Raw genomic sequence first — 20,028 nt, 5'->3', positions numbered from 1 at the left:
AAAAACACCATACCAACAGTGAAGTTTGGAGGTGGGAACATCATGGTGTGGGGCTGTTTTTCAGCATACGGCACTGGCAAACTTCATATAATTGAAGGAAGGATGAATGGAAAAATGTACCGAGACATTCTTGATAAAAATCTGCTGCCATCTACCAGGATGATGAAGATGAAACGAGGGTGGACATTTCAGCAAGACAATGATCCCAAACACACAGCCAAGGAAACACTCAATTGGTTTCAGAGAAAGAAAATAAAGCTGCTAGAATGGCCCAGCCAATCACCTGACTTGAATCCAATAGAAAATCTGTGGAAAGAACTAAAGATCAGAGTTCACAGAAGAGGCCCACGGAAACTTCAAGATTTGAAGACTGTTTGTGCGGAAGAATGGGCCAAAATCACACCTGAGCAATGTATGCGACTAGTTTCTCCATACAGGAGGCGTCCTGAAGCTGTCATTACCAACAAAGGCTTTTGTATGAAGTATTAAATAAATTTCAGTAAGCGTGTTCAATACTTTTTCCCTGTGTCATTCCATTTCATTACACATAACTTTAATTTCTGAAATTATTTATTTTGGTTTCTTTGCATGCGTGGATTGCATGGGTTGTTACCGACATCTGGTGAAAATTTCATGAAATAGCACCTTTAGAAATATATTTACTGAGAAAAATGGTGACGTGTTCAATATTTATTTTACCCGCTGTATTTCTTACAACTCGTGAAATATTTCATTGGAAAGAGTATTTACGTCTCTTTTGAATTTGAAGTTAATATTAGATCCATATTTGATTCAAAATAAAGCAAGGCTAAATGTCCAAAATCTGTCTCAGGAGCACAGCAAATAGCAGAAACCACACATAAAGGCCACTTTTTATATAATAAAAAATAATGGCTGACCTGTTATATAATTTTTGTATGCTCCTTTTGGTGTCAACTAAGTTTGACAAAAATAAAAAACAAGCAATGTGTTTTGGTTTTTCTTGTTTATGACGGAAGCAAAAATCACGATAGTCGTAGTATTAAAAGACTTATATTAAACAGAACCCTTTGTCTTATTGTTTATATAAAGATATTGGTTCATGGAGGCAAAAATGTTATGGTCAGGCCTGTTAAAAGTGACACATAATGTGACAAATAAAGTCCAAAATAACATTCTCCCTTAACGCTACAAACTGACCCTTAAAGTAAGACAGCTGAGTTGAACAATGTGCATAAAAATTTGGTCATTTATGTATCACTCATTCATTTTCCGTAGCTGCTTATCCTGTTAGGGGTTGTGGGGAGGGCTGGAACCTATCCTATCTGACATTGGACGAGAGGTGGGGTACACCCTGGACAAGTCTCCAGACTATCACAGGGCTGACGCATAGAGACAGACAACCATTCACGTTCACATTCACACTTAGGGACCTGAATTAACCTAATTAACCTAACCTGCATGTCTTTGGACTGTGGGAGGAAGCTGGAGTACCCAGAGAAGGCCCATGTTGACACGGGGAACATGCAGGCTCTGCACAGGGCAGCTCCCCCACCCTGGGGTTTGAACCGGGAACCCTCTTGCTGTGAGGTGACAATGCTAACCACTGCATCACTGTGCCGCTGTTCTATTGTCCACCACCTGTATGTAGAGGTCTGTGAGTCCACACAGAGGCAGTTGAAAAGACAGGCACAACATTGCTTTATTGAAGTACTATAGTGGTCATTCATTAAACACATGCAACTCTTACAAAAGTCATGAAACCAACTGTGTACACGTACAAATATTCTTTTTTTTCCTCCAGAACAGATGATAAAAAATAGGCTTGATGTGTTCATATAAAACATCTCAAAACTTCAATTCTGATTTAGGCCTTTTAAGGTTTAACCTCACCCAAATAAACACATTTGTGATTTTCATTTCACTTACATTGGTCAAGTATAAGGCAGCAGCAGGCTGTACAAAGAGCAACTGAATCAAACGATATCTACACAATGCTTTGTGTTTTACCAGCGTCTCGTATAGTGGTCTCTCTTTATAAGGAGCCAAATTGTTAAAAAAATAAATAAATACACTTTGTGCTTTTGGTCCAGAACCACTTTGAAAGTCTGACCCTTGACCCTGAGCGTGGGGTGGAGGGGAGGTCAGACCATGTCGGTGTGTCCGAACATGTGCTGGTCGCGGCCGGGCGGAAACTGCTGCGTCCAGTCGATGATGGGCGGCTTGAAGAGGCCACAACAACGCAGCTGGAAGAAGGACAGCAGGTTCCTCACCACGCCCAGACTGCAGAGAGATGAGTCAGGAGAGGACCATCAGTCAGAGTAAAGTGATAACTTGTACTTACTGTCAGGATATACCTTAGTGGTGTTGGATATGTTGACCAGGTACAGATTTGCCACTGCCATTAGACCTTTATCGATTTCGAGCCCAGGAGAAGTAAAATTAAACCTCGACCTTGTCAAACCAGAATTTGTGCAAATACATCAACGTCTGTGGGAGTTCTTCCTTCCTAAAGTCAACTTTCGATGCGGCTCAATTCTCAACAAATATTTTCCACGCTTATACAAACTGAACCACTTCTAACCTGGTGCCTCAAACTACTCATTTGATTCACTGTTACTGGAGTCAACACTGAGAACGGCAGCATACAGGGTCACACTATTTCAGACAAGGCATTTTTGGGCTTTAATAACCACAACAATCTATTTAAGCATCTGATTATTCTTTTAGACAAACGTATGATTTAATGCAGATGCAAATCTGAAAAATGTCTGAACACTGAGTCACATTTTTCAGGGTGCATTTGCACATGTAGTTGCACATTTACAAAGCTCTCAGTAGAGGTTTGCAAACACCAGCTTACACATGTTCAATTTGATTTAAGTCATGATTTTATTTCCATAGAGACTAAATGTCACGTTTGACACAGTGGTATTAATAATAAATCAGGGCTTAATGTAGTAGAAGACACTTCTCATTGCACAAGACCTTGACTGCAAAGCATAAAGCTCCCGCTGCGTCATAATTACAACACAGCCATTAACTAAAGACATTAATCCTCTACATTAAATATTGATTTAAACTGTTTACCAACTGAAATAAAGCACATGGCATCACAGAGCTGCACTGACATGTGTAGAGGAAACTGTAACTTTGCTTTAAAAGATTGTCACATGCAAAGAAGACAAACACTGACTGATGACTACTATCAACTTACTTGTATGGATTCTGTCTGAGGGAGACTGATTGTCGGAGTTTTCTCTGGTGAAGCGTCAGGTTCGTCCTCTCGGCTGTGGTCAGTCCCAGGAAGGCAATCTGCTCAGACACAAAAGACAAACATCAGTCATCACCAGCACAGAGCAGACGCTCTTTGTACATGAACAGAGAAGGTCACTAGACGAAAACAGAATGAGATTAAATGCCCTGGCTAAACAGGTTTGGCCTCTCTTGTCACTAGTTGGTATACTTCATTATGCGACAATCTAAGGAATGAAAAGAAAGTGGCCATCATTCAATCAAGAAACAGTGTCTTAACAGCCGATTCACACTGAAAGCATTTTAAGAAGCAGCTCAAGTCTATTTTTGTCACATCAAGGGAAGCATAATCTTCACAGACAGCTGTTTAAATCACACAGATATCCTGCTGTATATGTGTTTGAACTTATTAACCATATCTACATTGATTGATCAAGGCTCCCAGTCTGTCTGTGAGCCCGCCTGTTTCAGACTGATTCCCCCCATTTGCACAGTGGACATGAAATAAAATCAAATAATGAATACATAAAAACAATGTTGATTTCTTCCCATGGAGCCAACATGAAAACTCATTTGGTTAGGCAAATGTCTGTCGTCGGTCAGCTTGGTGAAGGCAGGTAAGTCAGCTACTGTCTGCTCAACTCACGGTAGCTTCTGCTGACAGACGGCTGAGACGTCTACAGACTATGGGTCAGTGTGGGCTGAATGATACGCCGCTCACGTCTCGCTTCCAGTGGGAATTTTCCAGTAATGCCTAATGTAATAAATGTGGATGTTTTTTGAGACCCATCTGTACCATAAATTAATCATTATTATGTTATTGTTAATCTCTATAGTAGTTGTTACAGGCAATATAAATATAAAATAATATAAAATATATTATATTATTTTACATTTGCAGATGTTTAGGCATTTAAAAGACTACCAAAGTTCCTCTTGTTCACACGGAGAGCACTGTTCACAGGATCTCTGAGATCTGCAGGAAGTTGTTTACAGCCTCTAAGCCTGCACTCACCTGGTAGAGCTGCAGAAGCAGAGTTAAGCCAGACCAGCAGGTGTGATAGAACGTCAGCAGGAAGACGCTGAGCAGCCAGGGGGAGCAGCCGACCAGGGCGGAGACCACGCCCCACAGGCCCTGCTCCTCATAATGCAGCACACAGTGAGTCGACCAGTCTGGAAAAAAATACACACAGCACAGGCATGTGTATCAAATGTAAATATGAAACCGTGTCCGATACTGTTATTACACTCTGTGTGAAGTCACTCACATGCGAGACAACCGTAGAACATCCAGGCTCCCATCAGCATGAGGGAGAACAGAAACAAGATGAAGTAGTGATGGTTCCTTGCACCTGGAAGACAACAAATGTGTTAGATGAAACATCACCTTCAACAGAAGAGTGCACACTTCTAGGCGAGCTAATACTGTAACAGATGTTGGCAATTATAACTAATCATGTCCAATTAAGTCAAACTGCACAAATCACATCCTCAGAAGAATGTTTAACATGTCTTTTACATGTTTAATGCAGATCCAGATGGAGATGAAACCTTTTCAGTTATTAGAATAACATATATTGATGACTGCTTATGTTCATGCTCTCAAACTAGAAACACATTATTGTATTTTCTGGCGGCTGCGATCACTTGTCACTTGCTACAATCTGTCGTACCGATGCAGCCGTTGGTCCAGATGGAGTGGTGATCCTGCTTCGCCACACAGCCGTCACAGTAGAAGCAGTGGTTCGTTCTCATTGGTTTCTTTATCTGTGAACAAAGCAATGTAAAACAGAGCAGGTTGTCAGTGTCTGTGTTGATGGAACAGTGCTGGAAAAATGGTTTTGTGTTCAGAGTAAACTTGCACCGATTAATCGGCAGCGCTCTGAATTGGGCCGGTTTTCACGGGATTGGCCATGACCTGCGACGGTCCGGTCAGTCTAAAATATGCCAATTTTAAAACGCTGGACAAATTCCCGCCGCGCCACATGATTGACATTGTTTAACATCAGCAGCGCGCACACACGCACATGTGCAACTCACAGCTTGGGCGATGTGAGGAAGTGAAACATAGGCGGCTTCTCACCTTAATCCTTCACGCACACATCAAAAGAGAGAGGGAGAGAGTTGTTAACTGACCGTGTTAATTTCAACTGCAGAGCTCTCACTGCTGCACTGTGCTGCTTGAAACTGACAAGGCTCATGTCCAAATGTTAAAATCTAGTTGTTAAAATAAGAATGTCCATAACACTGCACTTTGTAGATGTGAAGACCTGTGTCAATTCTCCACAGGAGATATATTTACTTTTTTATCTATTCAAGAAATGACCCACACATGCTATACACCAAGAATTATTATTTTATTTATCTATGTTTTTATTTATGTATGCCTTTTTTACTTACTTATTTTGATACTGTACCTGAAGTTATATCTGAGCAAAAAGGAAAATGTTTCTTAACCTGTGTCACTGTTTTTATTTGTTTGTTTGAGATGATTATTGGAAAGCTGGTTGTATCTTGGTTAAAATGCTCTAATAAAGGAAAGATAGAAAATATTGCAATATCTTGTGTGCTGTAAAGTGGTTTGAAAAAAAAACAAAGAAATCGGAATCGGCCAAAATCGGAATCAGCCGTCCAAGCATTCTGCAAATCGGAAATTGGGATCGGCCCAAAAAAAGGGTAATCAGTGCAAGTCTAGTTCAGAGCCTCACCATGCAGGAAGTGCAGAATATTCTGGGGTCCAGACAGCCAGCTTCAGCCAACACCAACACATTCTGGCGACACAAACAAAACAAAACTCTGCTCACTTGTGTGTAAAACACTAACACGCCCTAAGGACAGAGGGGTGTCGTATGCTGTAAAGCCTTGTGAGGCAAATTGTGATTTGTGATATTGGGCTTTATAAATAAAATTGATTGAATTGAAATTGATTGATAACATCATTCAGTGTCAAATGATGGTGTTTGAATGCATTCCCACCATTTTCTTTTCTTCTTCGGTTGCCTTGACGAAGCCTGGGTCAGTCCTGCAGGTGCGGAGGTAGTAGTAGAGCAGAGCAGTGGCATTCAGAGTGAATAAGACCTGAACTGTGGCGCTGGGCCCATGTGAGGATCAAAGGTTAAGGTCTGTGCAGCCTTGCTTACTCAATGTGTTTATGGAAACGACAACAAACGCAGCCAGAAAGGTATGGTTTCCTTACGCAGACAAGACAATCAGTTTAGTTTCCTGTTAACTTCATCATCCCATAACTTATAAATGTCTGGACAAGCTTAATATCTGGTGAAACTGGTAACATATCATACTTAAAATGCAACCTGTGTTATAGCATTTTGGTCTGTTTTTTGCCTCCTGTGAATGTAAAAATTGGTCTCTGAGACATGTTCTCACTCTCTGATTCTGATCGACTGACATAGTGAAGGATCCCTGACCTTTTTTTGCCAGTAAAATCCACTGTAGCTCCTGCTAATGTCCATCTGACCCGTCCTCTAGAGGCAAGAGGAACGGCAACCCTACAATGAAACAAACCCTGATTTGTAGGGAACATCACAAATGTTTTCTAACTGTTTTAGGGTGTTGGGTCCCTCAAAGAAAGGATATCTGGGAGGAACCAGAGGCACCAAGTGACGAGCATCCAGAATACTGAAGCCATGAGAGCTGTAGCTGGTAGGAGTGTCTGAAAGGCTGGACTTGGGAAGTTCCTGTTGAGACACAAATATTCCTTATTAAATGACAAACACCTGGTTTGTACAACATGCAGATTTAGCACATCAGCAATTTAAAAACAATTCTTTCTCAATGCAATTTGAACTCATAACAGTGAAATGTGTTCTCACCTTGAAGCCAGATTGAGTACACCTATCACACAGGCCAACAGGATCCCTTTAAGCAACCACGACTCTGAGTTCATGTCCACTATGGCGCCCACACTTCCAAACATGGCAGTGCAGAACAGAAACTGCAGAAAGACCTGGTAACATACAACAGGATGGTGCTACAGTTACACTTTTCTACAATTTACTGGGGATTGTTTTGTTTTATGTGTGAGCAGACATTTTGTGTTTATACTCAAGATGTCATGTGTGTGGTCTGCAGTATGTGTGTACCCTGTATCTGTTGACGATCCGCAGGCAGCGCGAGTTGGAGCGAATCCGGTCCTGTTTGACGTGGTTGAGCATGTGGATGAGCAGCGGGCTGTGAACCTGGTGGGCCAAGTCAATAGGAGTGTGACCCTGAAGAGGAAACATTAAAAACACCACAAAGACACATGCTTCATTATTGATTCAATTCTAAATAAAAGGATTAAAAAAGTGTCTAGAATTATGCCGCTTTTGAACACACACACTGTTCACGCTACAAGTAATTTAAAGGAGCACTTCATCCCCCAGGCTAACATACTTGTGGTTGAGAAGTACTGAGTATACGATTGGATAAATAAGTTGTGTGAGAGTTTGTAAACAGATGTTCTGATGTAGTGCTGCCATTGTTTGATGCAGCTCCCTATGACTTTGACTCATCAGGAATTTTCTGTCACAGAGAAAGGTTGAGTAAATGACATACAAATGATGACTTGTGAGGTGAAGTATGCTTCTTATTCAATGACATAACATGTCTCCTACTTAACCGCAATGTCCATTTTTAGTTTCTGTGCACCCAAGGTTTCGAGTTTCACATCACACTCATTTAATTTGCACACTGAACTATGTTTCGCTACAAACTAGTTCGAATGAATTTTACACTCAGATTTTAGGAGAGCACAGAGAAGCATTTTGACCTCAGCAGATAAATGTGAAAATAGCTTTCTAGTGTCAAATTTTGCATGGGCATCATTCTGCACAGTGAAGGAGGGGGGACTATCAGTCTACCTTTCTATGCAGTCTGTCTTTCACCCCATCTGTGACAACTGCTGATAAAGTAAGTATTTCAAATAAAAGTAAAAGACTAAAAATCCTTCTATGTCTTCAACATTCTGCATTCACAACAAAGTGCAAATGGATTCACTGTTGATGCTAGATGGTCACAAAAGTCCAGGCATATCTTTTTTCACAGTTTGTTCAATGGCCAGATTTGCTTTAGTCATTTATTGCTGAGAGAAATAAGTTTCTGACTAGTAGCATGTGTTAATCACAGCGTAACAGCAGATCGGAACCTTCACTGCGAGACTTACATTGATGTTTTCTGCATCCACGCTGGCCCCAGCCTCCAGCAGGATGTGGGCGGCATCTACGTTTCCTGCCAGCACGGCGCAGTGAAGCGGAGTGTTCCTGTTCACTTTGTCCACAGCACTCACAGAAGCGTTATTCTTGATTAAGAAGTTTGTGGGTTCAGGCCTGGGACAGAAGAACAAGAAATGGTTTTTGTTTTTAACAACCTGTCTCAGTACTAATGTCAAGAGATCGTGTAATAACTTCATATTCATAAGATATTTAACCACTGGACTGTTCAACAGTTGTGGTCTGTGCTTTTACATCTTAAGAACAATTTATTTTATTAATATTAAAACAGCTGTGATGTAGCCAACTTACACAACTTTTCTATTTTGAATTGTTTTTTTCTGACTTTAACACTATCTAAAATTCCTGCATTTTTCTTTTATCAATGCAAAGAAGAAGTCAAAAGATGTATCCTTTTTTGTTAATCTCTGTTAGTTAATACACTGTGATTTCATGCAAAACATGTGGGCAGACGACATGTGCTGGTTGCTTTTAGATTCAGACCGACTGCAAATGTAAATAGTGTAACTATTAAATAATATTTACGTATTCATGGTGAGGTTTAAAGTATATTTATAAAGGATTACGGTGCTTACCCAATAATCTTCTGGGCTGCTAACATTAGTGGTGTTTGTCCGTTGCAGTCGGGTCCATCGACTTCCTGGAGGCAAAGAGCCAAATGAGAGGATTACCAACCAGGAATAATAAACTTGCTCTAAGCGACCTCAACTAATGCAATGAGAGAATAGTGTTAACACAAATTCGAGTGTTACAGTGTAACAGGATCTAGAGTGTGTGTCTGTGTGTGCGTAGAGTCTGACCTGTCCCTTAGCCATAAGATAAGCTGCGATGGCCATGTGCTGAAAAAGGATGGCGAGGTGGAGAGAGCGGTAACCTTCTCCGTCTGCGACGGAGGGATCTGCTCCGTATCTCATCAGCTGGATCACCATGGAGAGGTGGCCCTGCCTCATCATTGACAAAAACCACAGACAGCTTTATGGAGGGAGCACTGAACTGAATCAGTTACATACAGAAAGCACTTCAGCCAGTCAGACACAAATCATCAATTGTCTTATGTTTCATTTCAGTTGGTACAGTTGTTACACATTTTGTCATAAAACTACCTACTATTTACGAATAAAGTCTCTCCAATTTCTGTCAGATGTAATCTGTGATGTCTGATAAATGCAAACTGGGAATCCATTGGAGATGGAATGTCTGAATCTGAAGATCAAAGCCAAACCTTGGATCTGTGTTTCCGTCTATATAACCGGTCAGCATACTGGTGTAGTGTTTAAAACATAAAGACAAAATAAATACTCATTTATCCATCCATTTTTATCCGACTATTCGCTGCTAGGTCATGAAGCCAGCAAACTAAGCAAGGTATTCGAGGCATCCCTCTCCCCAGCAACATTGTCCGGCTCCACCTGGGGACTCAGAGGTTTTCCCAGGCCAAATGAGAAATGAGAAGTTTTGGGTCTGACCCGGGGCCTCTGTTTTGTTGGATGTGCCCAAAAAACCTCTGATGGAAGGCACCCAGGAGGCATCCTGATCAGATGCCTGAACCACCGCAACCTGCCCTTTTTCATACAAAGGAGCAGCAGCTCTACTCTGAGCTCCCTCCAGATAACTGAGCTCCTCACCTTGTCTGTAAGGCTGAGCCCAGCCACTTTACAGAGGAAGCCAATTTTAGCCACTTGCACTTGCAGTCTCATTCTTTCAGTTTCTACCCAAAGCTCATGACCATGGGTGAAGGTCGGAATGTAGATGGACTGATAAATGAAGAGCTTTGCCTTCTGGCTCAGCTCCCTCTTCACCACAACGTTCCAATCACTGCTGACATCTCACATAACAACCTGTCCATCTCACACTCTATTTTACCCTCACTCATAAACAAGACCCCAGGATACAGCCTAAAGCTGCAGAAATTAAAGATCATTTTTGATTTTAAAATATTCCTCTTTATATTTCTTTGACAGATAAATGATATACAAACAATCAAACCAGGATTTAATAAAATCTCAAACAGACAGGCAGACCAACAGCAAATCAATCCCTGTGTGGTCGTTCATTCACCTTATGGCCCAGTGAAGAGGAGTAGAGTTCAGGTCGCCTCCAAGCTGGTCGACTATCGACCCTTTAGAAATATAATACCTGTCGGGGAAGATACAGAGAGCAAATCAGTGTTGAAACATAAATTGGTGTCAACAGTTCAGAACATTTCGTGTTGGAGCTGGTTGTTTTTCAGTTCAGTTGTCTCTATTTCTTTTCTAGATGTTTTCTGTGAGGTCGTTTGTTATTGCTCAAAGCGCTGTGCTTCATCTCAGACTCTTCTGACAGTGAGAAATAACATATATGAAGCCCCTGAGGAAGGACTGATGCTGTTTGTTTTCAACATGATGTTTAACTGACAGCAGCAACACCAAGCTATTTACATTTACTTTGTGACTGAAGCAATTCTAATTTAAATTCATGTTATGTTATCTTCCAGTAGGGTAATTTTGACTTGAAAACAGCAACATGTGATACTAAATAATAATATCTCATTTACCTGATCATACAGTACAATGTTTTTCCCTAATTTCACTCAATCTAAGCAAGTGACACAGGGCAACTACTCAGATAAGACAGCCTCTGTGTTTGGACAAATACGGTGAGTAACCTGCAGAAAAGTGTTCATATTCAAATTCCTCATGTCTCTTTGGTAAGTCTGTTGTAGTGAGAAAGACATTATAACAGCAGGTCTTACTTGACAAGCTCTGCGCGGTTGTTGATGGCCGCCCAGTGCAGCAGAGTGACGTTCTCTTTGTCTGGCTGCCTGACGTCGTATCCTGCTTCCACCAGCTCCTTACAACGCTCAAGGATACCAAACCTGACAGGAACAAAGAGAGAAAGACAGTTTATAAGCACACCGATTATAACTACTACTGACCTACAACAAATAAATAAAATACAGAACAAGGACTTAAATAAACAAAACTCCTGTTAAAGCAAGGCAGAAATAACAACACATTTCCAACTAGAAGCCACTTGACAGACAGGAAACTGTCAACTGTGAGTTCAAGTACAAAATCAAGTTCGTTTAATAACAGCTTCAGGCTGTGTGATAAAAATCGGCAGCATGTGACCCCAGCTCGCAGCTCACCTCCCTTGTACCTGTAATTGCTTTATTACCTCTGCCAAGGAGGTCAAGTTTTCTGTTTGGTTTGCTGGTTTGTTTGTCAGCAACACTACTGGCACAGTTTTTAATGAGACTCAGAGGAAGTGTGATACATGGGCCGAGGACGAACAAACAACATTTTGGAGCAGGTCAAAATCACAGGGCAGTTACACAAATTATTTTTCACTTTGGTCAACATTGCGAGATAGGGCGTTTGGCCTTTGTGGAATACATGTCATACATCTTAAAGTCTCAGTGAAATGAGAAATACATTTTCACAGATTTAATCCGGTGTCTCTGACTGTCCTAATTGATCATTCATCTCTTGTTATACACCAAATATAGAGTATTTTTTTTTTTACATCAAAACCCATGTCTTTTCTCTCTCTGTAAACTGTTTCAAATGTTGGATGGCTCATTCTGCCCACAGGGGTGTTTACAAAAGTTTATCTACTCAAATGAACCACACTGGTCATATAAAAACACACTTCACTGCTTCTGGGTTGTAGTAGCTACTACCGAACAGAGCAATATGGAGAGACATGAAAAGAGATGTGTATTTGGATTCACTTTTTTTTTAGTTCCAAAACAATGTGGCAGTTTAGTTCATCCCCTCTTCCCCTTCTTCCTGGTGATTTAACAAGGCAGATGTGTGTAACTAGCTAAATGTTCGCTGCCACTGTAGCTCTGTATCATGCTAAATTCTAAGCCTGCCCATTGCTTAACAGTCCAATCAAATACAACGAATTTGATTTAAATCCCTCTTGCAACAGTACACTGCTAAAATATTCCATTTCACTAGAAAATTAGGAAGACGTTCTAACTTCCTTTCCTTTTCACAGGAAAATACAAAGAAGAGAGCTAAGTTCAACAGAGACAAATATAACCAACTGTAGAAATACAATGACTCCATATCACATAATCCTCTGTGTTAGCCTACACATGGAGGTGCTCAAACCTCATACAGAAGCAGTCTTTATAAAGCACTTCGGGACAGTGGCTTCATGGGAGAACCAGTACAATTCTAACAACACTTATTTCTTAAACAGAAGTGGTTACAGAAATCAAAACACACGCATATTATACAGCTAATCATACTCTAACTCACGTCCAAATTTTAATTGTCTGCAATAAACCCCACCGGAGATATTAAGAAAATATTAACCAGACATATAGCAGAGGCACTAGCAGATTTGCATTTCATAGAAGACTACTGGCCTTAGCAGAGGTCTGCAGGCTACACGTGTCCTTCTAATATATTACTTAAATATTTCTATTCTGTTTTACTTTTTATATTCTTTCCCTTTCTGCAATTGTTACACGTCTTGCATTACATAACTTTTGCTACTATTTTCATGTATGCTCATATTGGTTTGTATGTAATGTGTAATGCAAAAGACATCCTCAGCACATATACGCATGGATTCCTCTGACAGACGTTAAGATGAACAGACAGATAGGAGCAGCTCTGCAAATTCTTTTCTTTCGTTTGCCCGTCTTACAAGAAGAGCGACCTTTGCTCTCCTCACTGATCAGTTAACTACGAGTACGGCTGTGTAATAATCTCAGCTACAGCACACTGACAGGTTTGTGCAGCCTTTACTTTCTTTTCTTTCTAAACTGCTTTCAAACTGGACAAAATGAATCATCGCCCTCTAACTGATAATTAAACACAGACCTCTGAAAGACTTTGTACGTTCCTTGGGTTTTGTTGCGCAACTCCAGTGCAAATATATTGACTCAACACTTGTCAGTGACAGATATTCATGGTAAAGAAACATAGGGTGTAGTTACTTGTGCGCTCCATAGTTTTAATATATTTGAATCTTATATCTTCCCAATACATTTTAGTACAAAACCTGGGAGCAATTTTTGAGGGGCATTTATTTAAGGACATAAACACAGAAAACAAAATGAAAGCAGAAATTACCATTTTTGTCATGTTTAAATCTGAGGTTAAGAGTTATTGTAGATCATTTCCTGTGTAGCTGCAGTGGTAAACCATTCAAGAGATACTTTTAATATGCTACATCTAAATTAGATATTTTATTAAGTTTAGGGTAATATTTTTAACACTAAATGTTTAAGGCCAAGTACAGTTTTTGATCCTGCCTAAGGACACATAATTTTATCCTACAAAGGTTTTACGGGGTCATCTGGAACTTTAGAAAAAGAGTATCAAGATGTTGATCTGGTTGCACAATATATAATGGTACACTCAGCAAAAGGCCTTTCTGAATTTTTAACAAAGGAAATTTCTATTTTATTACAACTTGGGTTTAATTGTAGTCTGGGCAATAATTTCTATTGATAACAGATCTAGGAACAGAGCAACATCTTTAAAAAGAAGTCCAATAGGTCAAGAAACATGAGCTATCAGATGAACAGAGAGGTTGGAAAAAAAAAAGGTTTAGTCAAACTTATTTAACATTCACTGCTTATTTAACATCTTTGACAATGACCACTTCCAGAGCTAATGTTCCTTAACTTACTGAGTTGCCTTCACTATGTCCCAGCTGCCGCTGTCATCCATGTGCGACCGTCTCTTTGGCTGCTGACTGATGTCCATCGCCTGATCCGTGTTCTTGGCGAACTGTCCATGAAAACCTGTCATGAAGGGGTGCGCTGCTCTCGGCCCGTGGCTGTGAGAATGACCTCCATGTCCGTGTTGACAGCCGTCATGCATGTGGCCGTGACCCTGTGACACACGTACAAGGAAAACACACAGATTGGGTCGAAAGTGGTCCACGTGGAGATCTTAAATTGGCAGAGAACAATAGCTTTGCTGATTAGAGCCAGTCACATAATGACATTCCTGCGGCCTTAACGGGATGAAAGCCAGCTGACCGCTCACTGAGGTCACCCAGCTGCTCCTGGGTTTAAGTTGCATCTTCTTCTATTTGTAAGGTGTCACTGTCTAAAATAAGTGATAACATGGTAAAAAGCGAACATTTTTGAACTGCAGCAAACAGCTACAAAACGTTTAGATTTTTGTGCATGAGCTGTAGTGTTAGACAGTATGACAATAATATATACTGTGAGGTTTTTCTCAGTCGTCAGGGATTTTGCTAAACTGTTTTTTACCTTGGTACAATAGCTATCACTTTATTATCTCTGGGTGCATTAGACCAGAGGCAATATTAAGAATAACTGAACAAGAACTCTTAATGGCAACATTTGATTTTTACTAAGATATTTGCATCAATGTGCTGAAGTAAATGTATTTGATATAGGTCTGATGCTCCCAAACCACAAAAATATGTCATCTAATGTCTTGTTTCGTACTCACACCAAAGGGTTTTAGTTCACCGTCATGGGAAAGTGTGTAAAGCTGCAAATATTTGAACATAAGAAGCTGCAATAAGAGTATTTTGGGATACTTTTATAGTACTTTTCTATGACAATGCAACAAACCGATTAGTCGACGACTAAAATAGTCACCGATTATTTTAATAGTCAATTAGTCATTGATTAGGTAAGGTATGGTATATAATTTGGTGAATATATAAGGTATATAATTTGGGAAAAAAATAGATATTTTTGTCTGGATATTACATCAACAAACTATTTCAATCAATCAATCAATAATTTTATTTATAAAGCCCAATATCACAAATCACAATTTGCCTCACAGGGCTTTACAGCATACGACATCCCTCTGTCCTTAGGACCCTCGCAATGGGGAAAAAAAACGGTAGAAACCTCAGGAAGAGCAACTGAGGAGGGATCCCTCTTCCAGGACGGACAGACGTGCAATAGATGTCGTACAGAACAGATAAACGTGATAAATTAACAGTAATCCGTATGACACGATCAGACAGAGAGAGAGAGAGAGAGAGAGAGAGAGAGAGAGAGAGAGAGAGAGAGAGAGACATTTCAAGCCCATTTACTATATAGTCAGAGATATAAAATTTAGCACGGAAACAAGAGCTGACTTAAGAATTTAAGTGAATTATCAAACAAAAATACCATATATTCTATTTCATATCACTGTAACTTGAATATTTATTGAATACTGATGGTGTTTCCATGGGTTTTGGGATAATGTAATGAACATTTTTCAGTTTTTCAGAGACTAAAGGAACAATAAATTAAAAAGAAAGATCTGACAGATTAGTCCACAATAAAAATAACTGTAAATATACTGTTAGAGACATTGTTATCAATTCCACCCACTCCTACTGAGCTGACTAAGAGCGTGATACACATTTTACATTAGTTTTGAAGATGTTAATAGAAATGGTTGGAGGAGGTTTGTATGCGAATACTTGGGGTATATTTTTGGTTTGGTTGTCTGCTAATGTCAGTGCCATAGCTGTGAGTTAATGGGTAAATACGGTATCCTGTGGTGAACTACTCCTTTACCACAGCTGCCCCTGGCTGCTTAGGCTGGCTGCTGTCAGACTGATGTTGATGCTGACGGTCAGACTCCTGACAATCTGCTGCAATGATCCGCACAGATGGCTAACTTAACATATGGCAGAGGCAAGCCGCTGTCTGGGTGTAATAATTATAAACACATGTGGATTTGGATGAACACATGCAGCTAACTTAAAGACAACCAGAAAAACAGCCCGGAGTTTAGCTGTAAAACAGGATTGCAGTGTCGTCAATACAGGCGTAGACTGTAAAGGTAACTACGCAAAGAAATGGTTAAACACATCCGTTAGCTGTCAACGCGTTATCGTGTCACCCAGACAAGTCAAACAGACTTCCCCTGACGTGGACGTTAATGCGTTAACACGAAGGAAATTAGCTAAATCTGAGGGTTGAGGAGAGATTAGCTAGCTAACGTTAGCCTCTGTTTAACCCCAGGTAACTAGCAGCAGGCTAACTACGCCCACTGAAGCTAGCAGATTGACAGTTGCTTCGTCTGTGTCGATGTGTCTCAGTGAAGACAGGTTATTCCGCCTTACAGCAACTTACCGACACGCTCAAATTAAACAGCAACCGAGCGAGTAAATGCTAACAGCCGGAAATAATACTGTGAGGACAAACTACGTCAGGTAATTTCCCACCAGGTGAGAGAGTGAAAACACAGGTAACAGAAGCAGTTAGCTAGTGAATACGAAACCGACTCACATTTTCGTCCTCATTCCAGTCCATCTTGTTGTGTAGGAACGAAGAGAAGTTCCTACTGCTGGACTGGCGACAGGCAACGTACAACTTCCGCTCTGTGGTTTTCATAATAAAAGTCGCGCGATCAAAGTTAAAAAAGAGCAAAGATTTTCCATGCCCCCCCTTTTTTTTCCATCTCTTTAAATCTTTTTTAAATGTTTTGTTTGTTTGTTTTTTTTTTTTTAAAAAAAACGAACATATATTTTATCTGTAAAAACTACACTTTCCAAACTTGTCTGCCATGCTTGTGTCTTTTCTATACATGTATGACCCTTTAGATTTTTTTTATTTGTTGAATATTTTCTTTATCAGAAATTCTGTTCTGGCTTTTATACTATTATCAATGCATGTTTATCTTTGAAAACCCCAATAAAAAGAACAAAGCAAACTGCAGGAGGCCAAATTCATAGATTATTTAGATGCCAATTTAAAAGCCACAGGGATGCCTGCATAATGCAGTGGCCTTTGGCATGCTACGTCTGTTACATTTTTGTTATATCTTCTGCTATATTTATTATTCATTGCATGGTATACAAGGTTATAAGGCTCATTTTTTGTCCTTTTACAACAATGCGTTGCACAATAAAGTTTAAGTTGTATCCCATTCACAACAGATATACAAATATTAAAATAAGAATTGAATAAAACGAAGTAAAATACAGCAACAAACTAACCATATACACATGTACTCATAAATCCTTATATACATGCTGTATATGAATAGATACAAAGGGTAGTAGTCTACAAAAGGAAGTGGTACAGTGATGTGCAAAATCAGCACAACATAAAAGTTTAATATACTATAGGCTACTATACTATACTATATTTTACTATTTAGAGGCTATTTAAAAGCCACAGACATGCTTGCATTATGCAGTGGGCCTCTGGCATGCCTCATCCATTATATTACACGATATCTATTATCTATTACAGTGGTTTCCAACTGGTCCAGACACAGGGTCCAGATTTCTGCTTAGTCATTAATTCAAGGTCCACACAGTTTAATATATTCAGTGTCATACTTGCATTTGTTCATGTCATTGAGCTGGTTTGCTGTCGCTGTCAAGCAGCTATCCGTCAGTCACTTCTACATAACAGTGTTGTGCCAGAAATTCACTGTACTTAAAAAATAAAGTGTGTTTTTTACAAACTTGACATGTCTCTTGCGGTCCTTTCAGAATGGAACCACGACCCACTTTTGGACTGCAAGCCACGAGTTGGGAACCAACCGCTGATCTATTAACTATTACATACTATTATTTATTTTTATCACTCTACAACACAAGGCTGACCAATCAAATGTAGCCTATTCAAAAATGACATTTAAATATTAAATTAGAAAAGAATAAAATGAAATAAAATACAGTAAAAACAAACAGTATATGCCATTACTTGTAAACAAATCCTTGTAAACATATATAGCCTATCTAGAGAGTCTTTGGTTTATAGTGGGGATGAGGGCAGTGCAAGGAAGTGGTATGGTGATGTGCAAATATATATACTATACTAGGATATATTGTATTTGATATTATGTGTTATACATGTCATACTATTCTAGATTTAAATTTATATAATCTATCTATCTATCTATCTATCTATCTATCTATCTATCTATCTATCTATCTATCTATCTATCTATCTATATGTGTATATACATATATATATAGACTATATTATATCCCATACTACTATTCATATGTTATGCTGTTTATTATGTTATACAGTTATATAGTCTTAAACACAGACAAAGACTAACTATCACTACTTAATCATATTATATAGTAGTCTGGTGTATGCTGTTTACACACCACTGACTTTACTGCTTCTAATCGCATCACACCACTGTCACTTTTGCCTTTAAATTTGTCTTTTGATGCTCTTGTATAGTTCCTAAATTTACTTTTATTCTAATTTCTGTTTTATATACCTGTTATTATTGTTATTATTATTATTATTATTATTATTATTATTATTATTATTATTATTATACCTTCTCCATTTATCTGTTCATTTTTGTGTTCTTGTGCTGCTGCAACAACCTATATTTTCCCTCTGGGGATCAATAGAGGCTTATCTTATCTCATTTTATCTTGTGCAGACACCAGACACCAAATTTAACTGCTAGGGCCCCGAGGATCAAATTCAAGTGGTGGGATTCCTTTAACCCTCTGTTCCCTGCACTCTCTGTGCTATATGTTGGTATCCTGCCTGGCCTTACTTTGCTGTATGGTCATTTAATGACGATGAAAATGATACAACCTGTAAACACAAAGCTGAAGTATCAAAGGTCTTGAAACTAGATTGGGTAACAAAGACAAACACACCTTAAGGCAGGTAACATGTCAGTAGGTATTGCTCTTTGGTGGTGCATATTCCTAAACAGATTTTCAGTGAAATTAGGCCACACATCCAGCTGACACACAGTAAACTTGGACGTTTCAGGGCCCCTGAAACTCTGGTTGGTGAGCCACTTGTAATTTTATTTTGAAGGCCAATGCGTCAAACAGGAAATCGCCCTTCTGGTAATCTTTATTACCTCAGTGCATATTTTCTCTTTCCTTCTTCCTGCAAAATGCAACAGTCATTTTCATTGGGCCACTGTTTTCCTCGCGCCTACAGGCCTTTCCTGCTGCTGTCTGCATTATTCAACAGTGAAAATATTTTTTTAAAGCTTTAGAGTCCCGCTGGGAATGCACAGAAAATCAAGGTTTGCTTTGGTTTGAAGAAACAACACATGCATATTCAATAAAGAAAAGGAGGCTTTTCATGGCTATTATAAATTCATCAAAGACATGTTGAATTTTAAACTGTCCTAAACAAACCAGTCTGTGAATAAAGGCTTTTTTTTTTCAAATAAATATCCTTTGGGAAAATATGTTTTTGCGTCATAAGTAAAAATCAATTGCAGTTTCTGTTTGGAAAATCTCAACCTTTGAGTGATTTTATGCTTGCAGATGATGTCCTCTCATATTTTTAACCACTGGGAGCTCAATCAGCAAGGTTGTTTGAAACTCAGACATTAGAGTTTTACATCAGTATCCAAAATTTCATGCATTTCTACAGTGTTTGTACTGAATGAAACAGACTCACCATGCAACTGTGATCCATACTTGGATTTGAGGGATTGTTAACAGACAATAAATTATGTGTCATTGAATAAGCAGACATTTAATCCAAATGTCTACTTCACATAGGTTACTGGAGCATGGAAACCTGAGTCTGAAACATGAAGATGGGTGAAAACATTACAGTTTTTGGTTTCAGTATCAAGAATTGAAAAAAAAAAAACACTCAAGAGGGAATAAG

General features: G+C 39.3%; 1 protein-coding gene across 1 annotated transcript; it reads right to left on the bottom strand.

The window, feature by feature from the left end:
• Nucleotides 1–1,656: 1,656 nt before the first annotated feature.
• On the bottom strand, nucleotides 1,657–16,765 carry zdhhc13 (zinc finger DHHC-type palmitoyltransferase 13). Its single transcript, XM_049595307.1, has 17 exons — nucleotides 16,687–16,765; nucleotides 14,097–14,302; nucleotides 11,194–11,316; nucleotides 10,521–10,598; nucleotides 9,263–9,407; nucleotides 9,038–9,102; nucleotides 8,396–8,558; nucleotides 7,335–7,460; nucleotides 7,065–7,198; nucleotides 6,829–6,929; nucleotides 6,211–6,335; nucleotides 5,943–6,005; nucleotides 4,908–5,001; nucleotides 4,503–4,586; nucleotides 4,250–4,407; nucleotides 3,197–3,294; nucleotides 1,657–2,262 (listed from the first exon to the last, which is right to left on the bottom strand). Exons 1-17 carry the CDS (start codon nucleotides 16,708–16,710, stop codon nucleotides 2,124–2,126), a joined length of 1,926 nt encoding a protein of 641 aa, XP_049451264.1. The 5' UTR covers nucleotides 16,711–16,765; the 3' UTR covers nucleotides 1,657–2,123.
• Between the last annotated feature and the right edge of the window lie 3,263 nt (nucleotides 16,766–20,028).

The sequence above is a fragment of the Epinephelus fuscoguttatus genome, linkage group LG2, assembly GCF_011397635.1.
Source record: "Epinephelus fuscoguttatus linkage group LG2, E.fuscoguttatus.final_Chr_v1".
In the NCBI taxonomy this organism is placed as follows: domain Eukaryota; kingdom Metazoa; phylum Chordata; class Actinopteri; order Perciformes; family Serranidae; genus Epinephelus; species Epinephelus fuscoguttatus.
The sequence above is the reverse complement of the archived record's forward strand: the minus strand, read 5'-3'. Positions and strand labels throughout refer to the sequence as shown.

What these genes read in the sequence shown, in the direction of transcription:
- zdhhc13 (XM_049595307.1), bottom strand. Translation starts at nt 16,710, where the DNA reads ATGGACTGGAATGAGGACGAAAAT. An exon ending in GACATAGTGAAGGCAACTCA is followed by an intron (nt 11,317 to 14,096) that starts GTAAGTTAAGGA and finishes TGTTCCTGTCAG; the next exon opens with GTTTGGTATCCTTGAGCGTT. An exon ending in AACCGCGCAGAGCTTGTCAA is followed by an intron (nt 10,599 to 11,193) that starts GTAAGACCTGCT and finishes CTTCCCCGACAG; the next exon opens with GTATTATATTTCTAAAGGGT.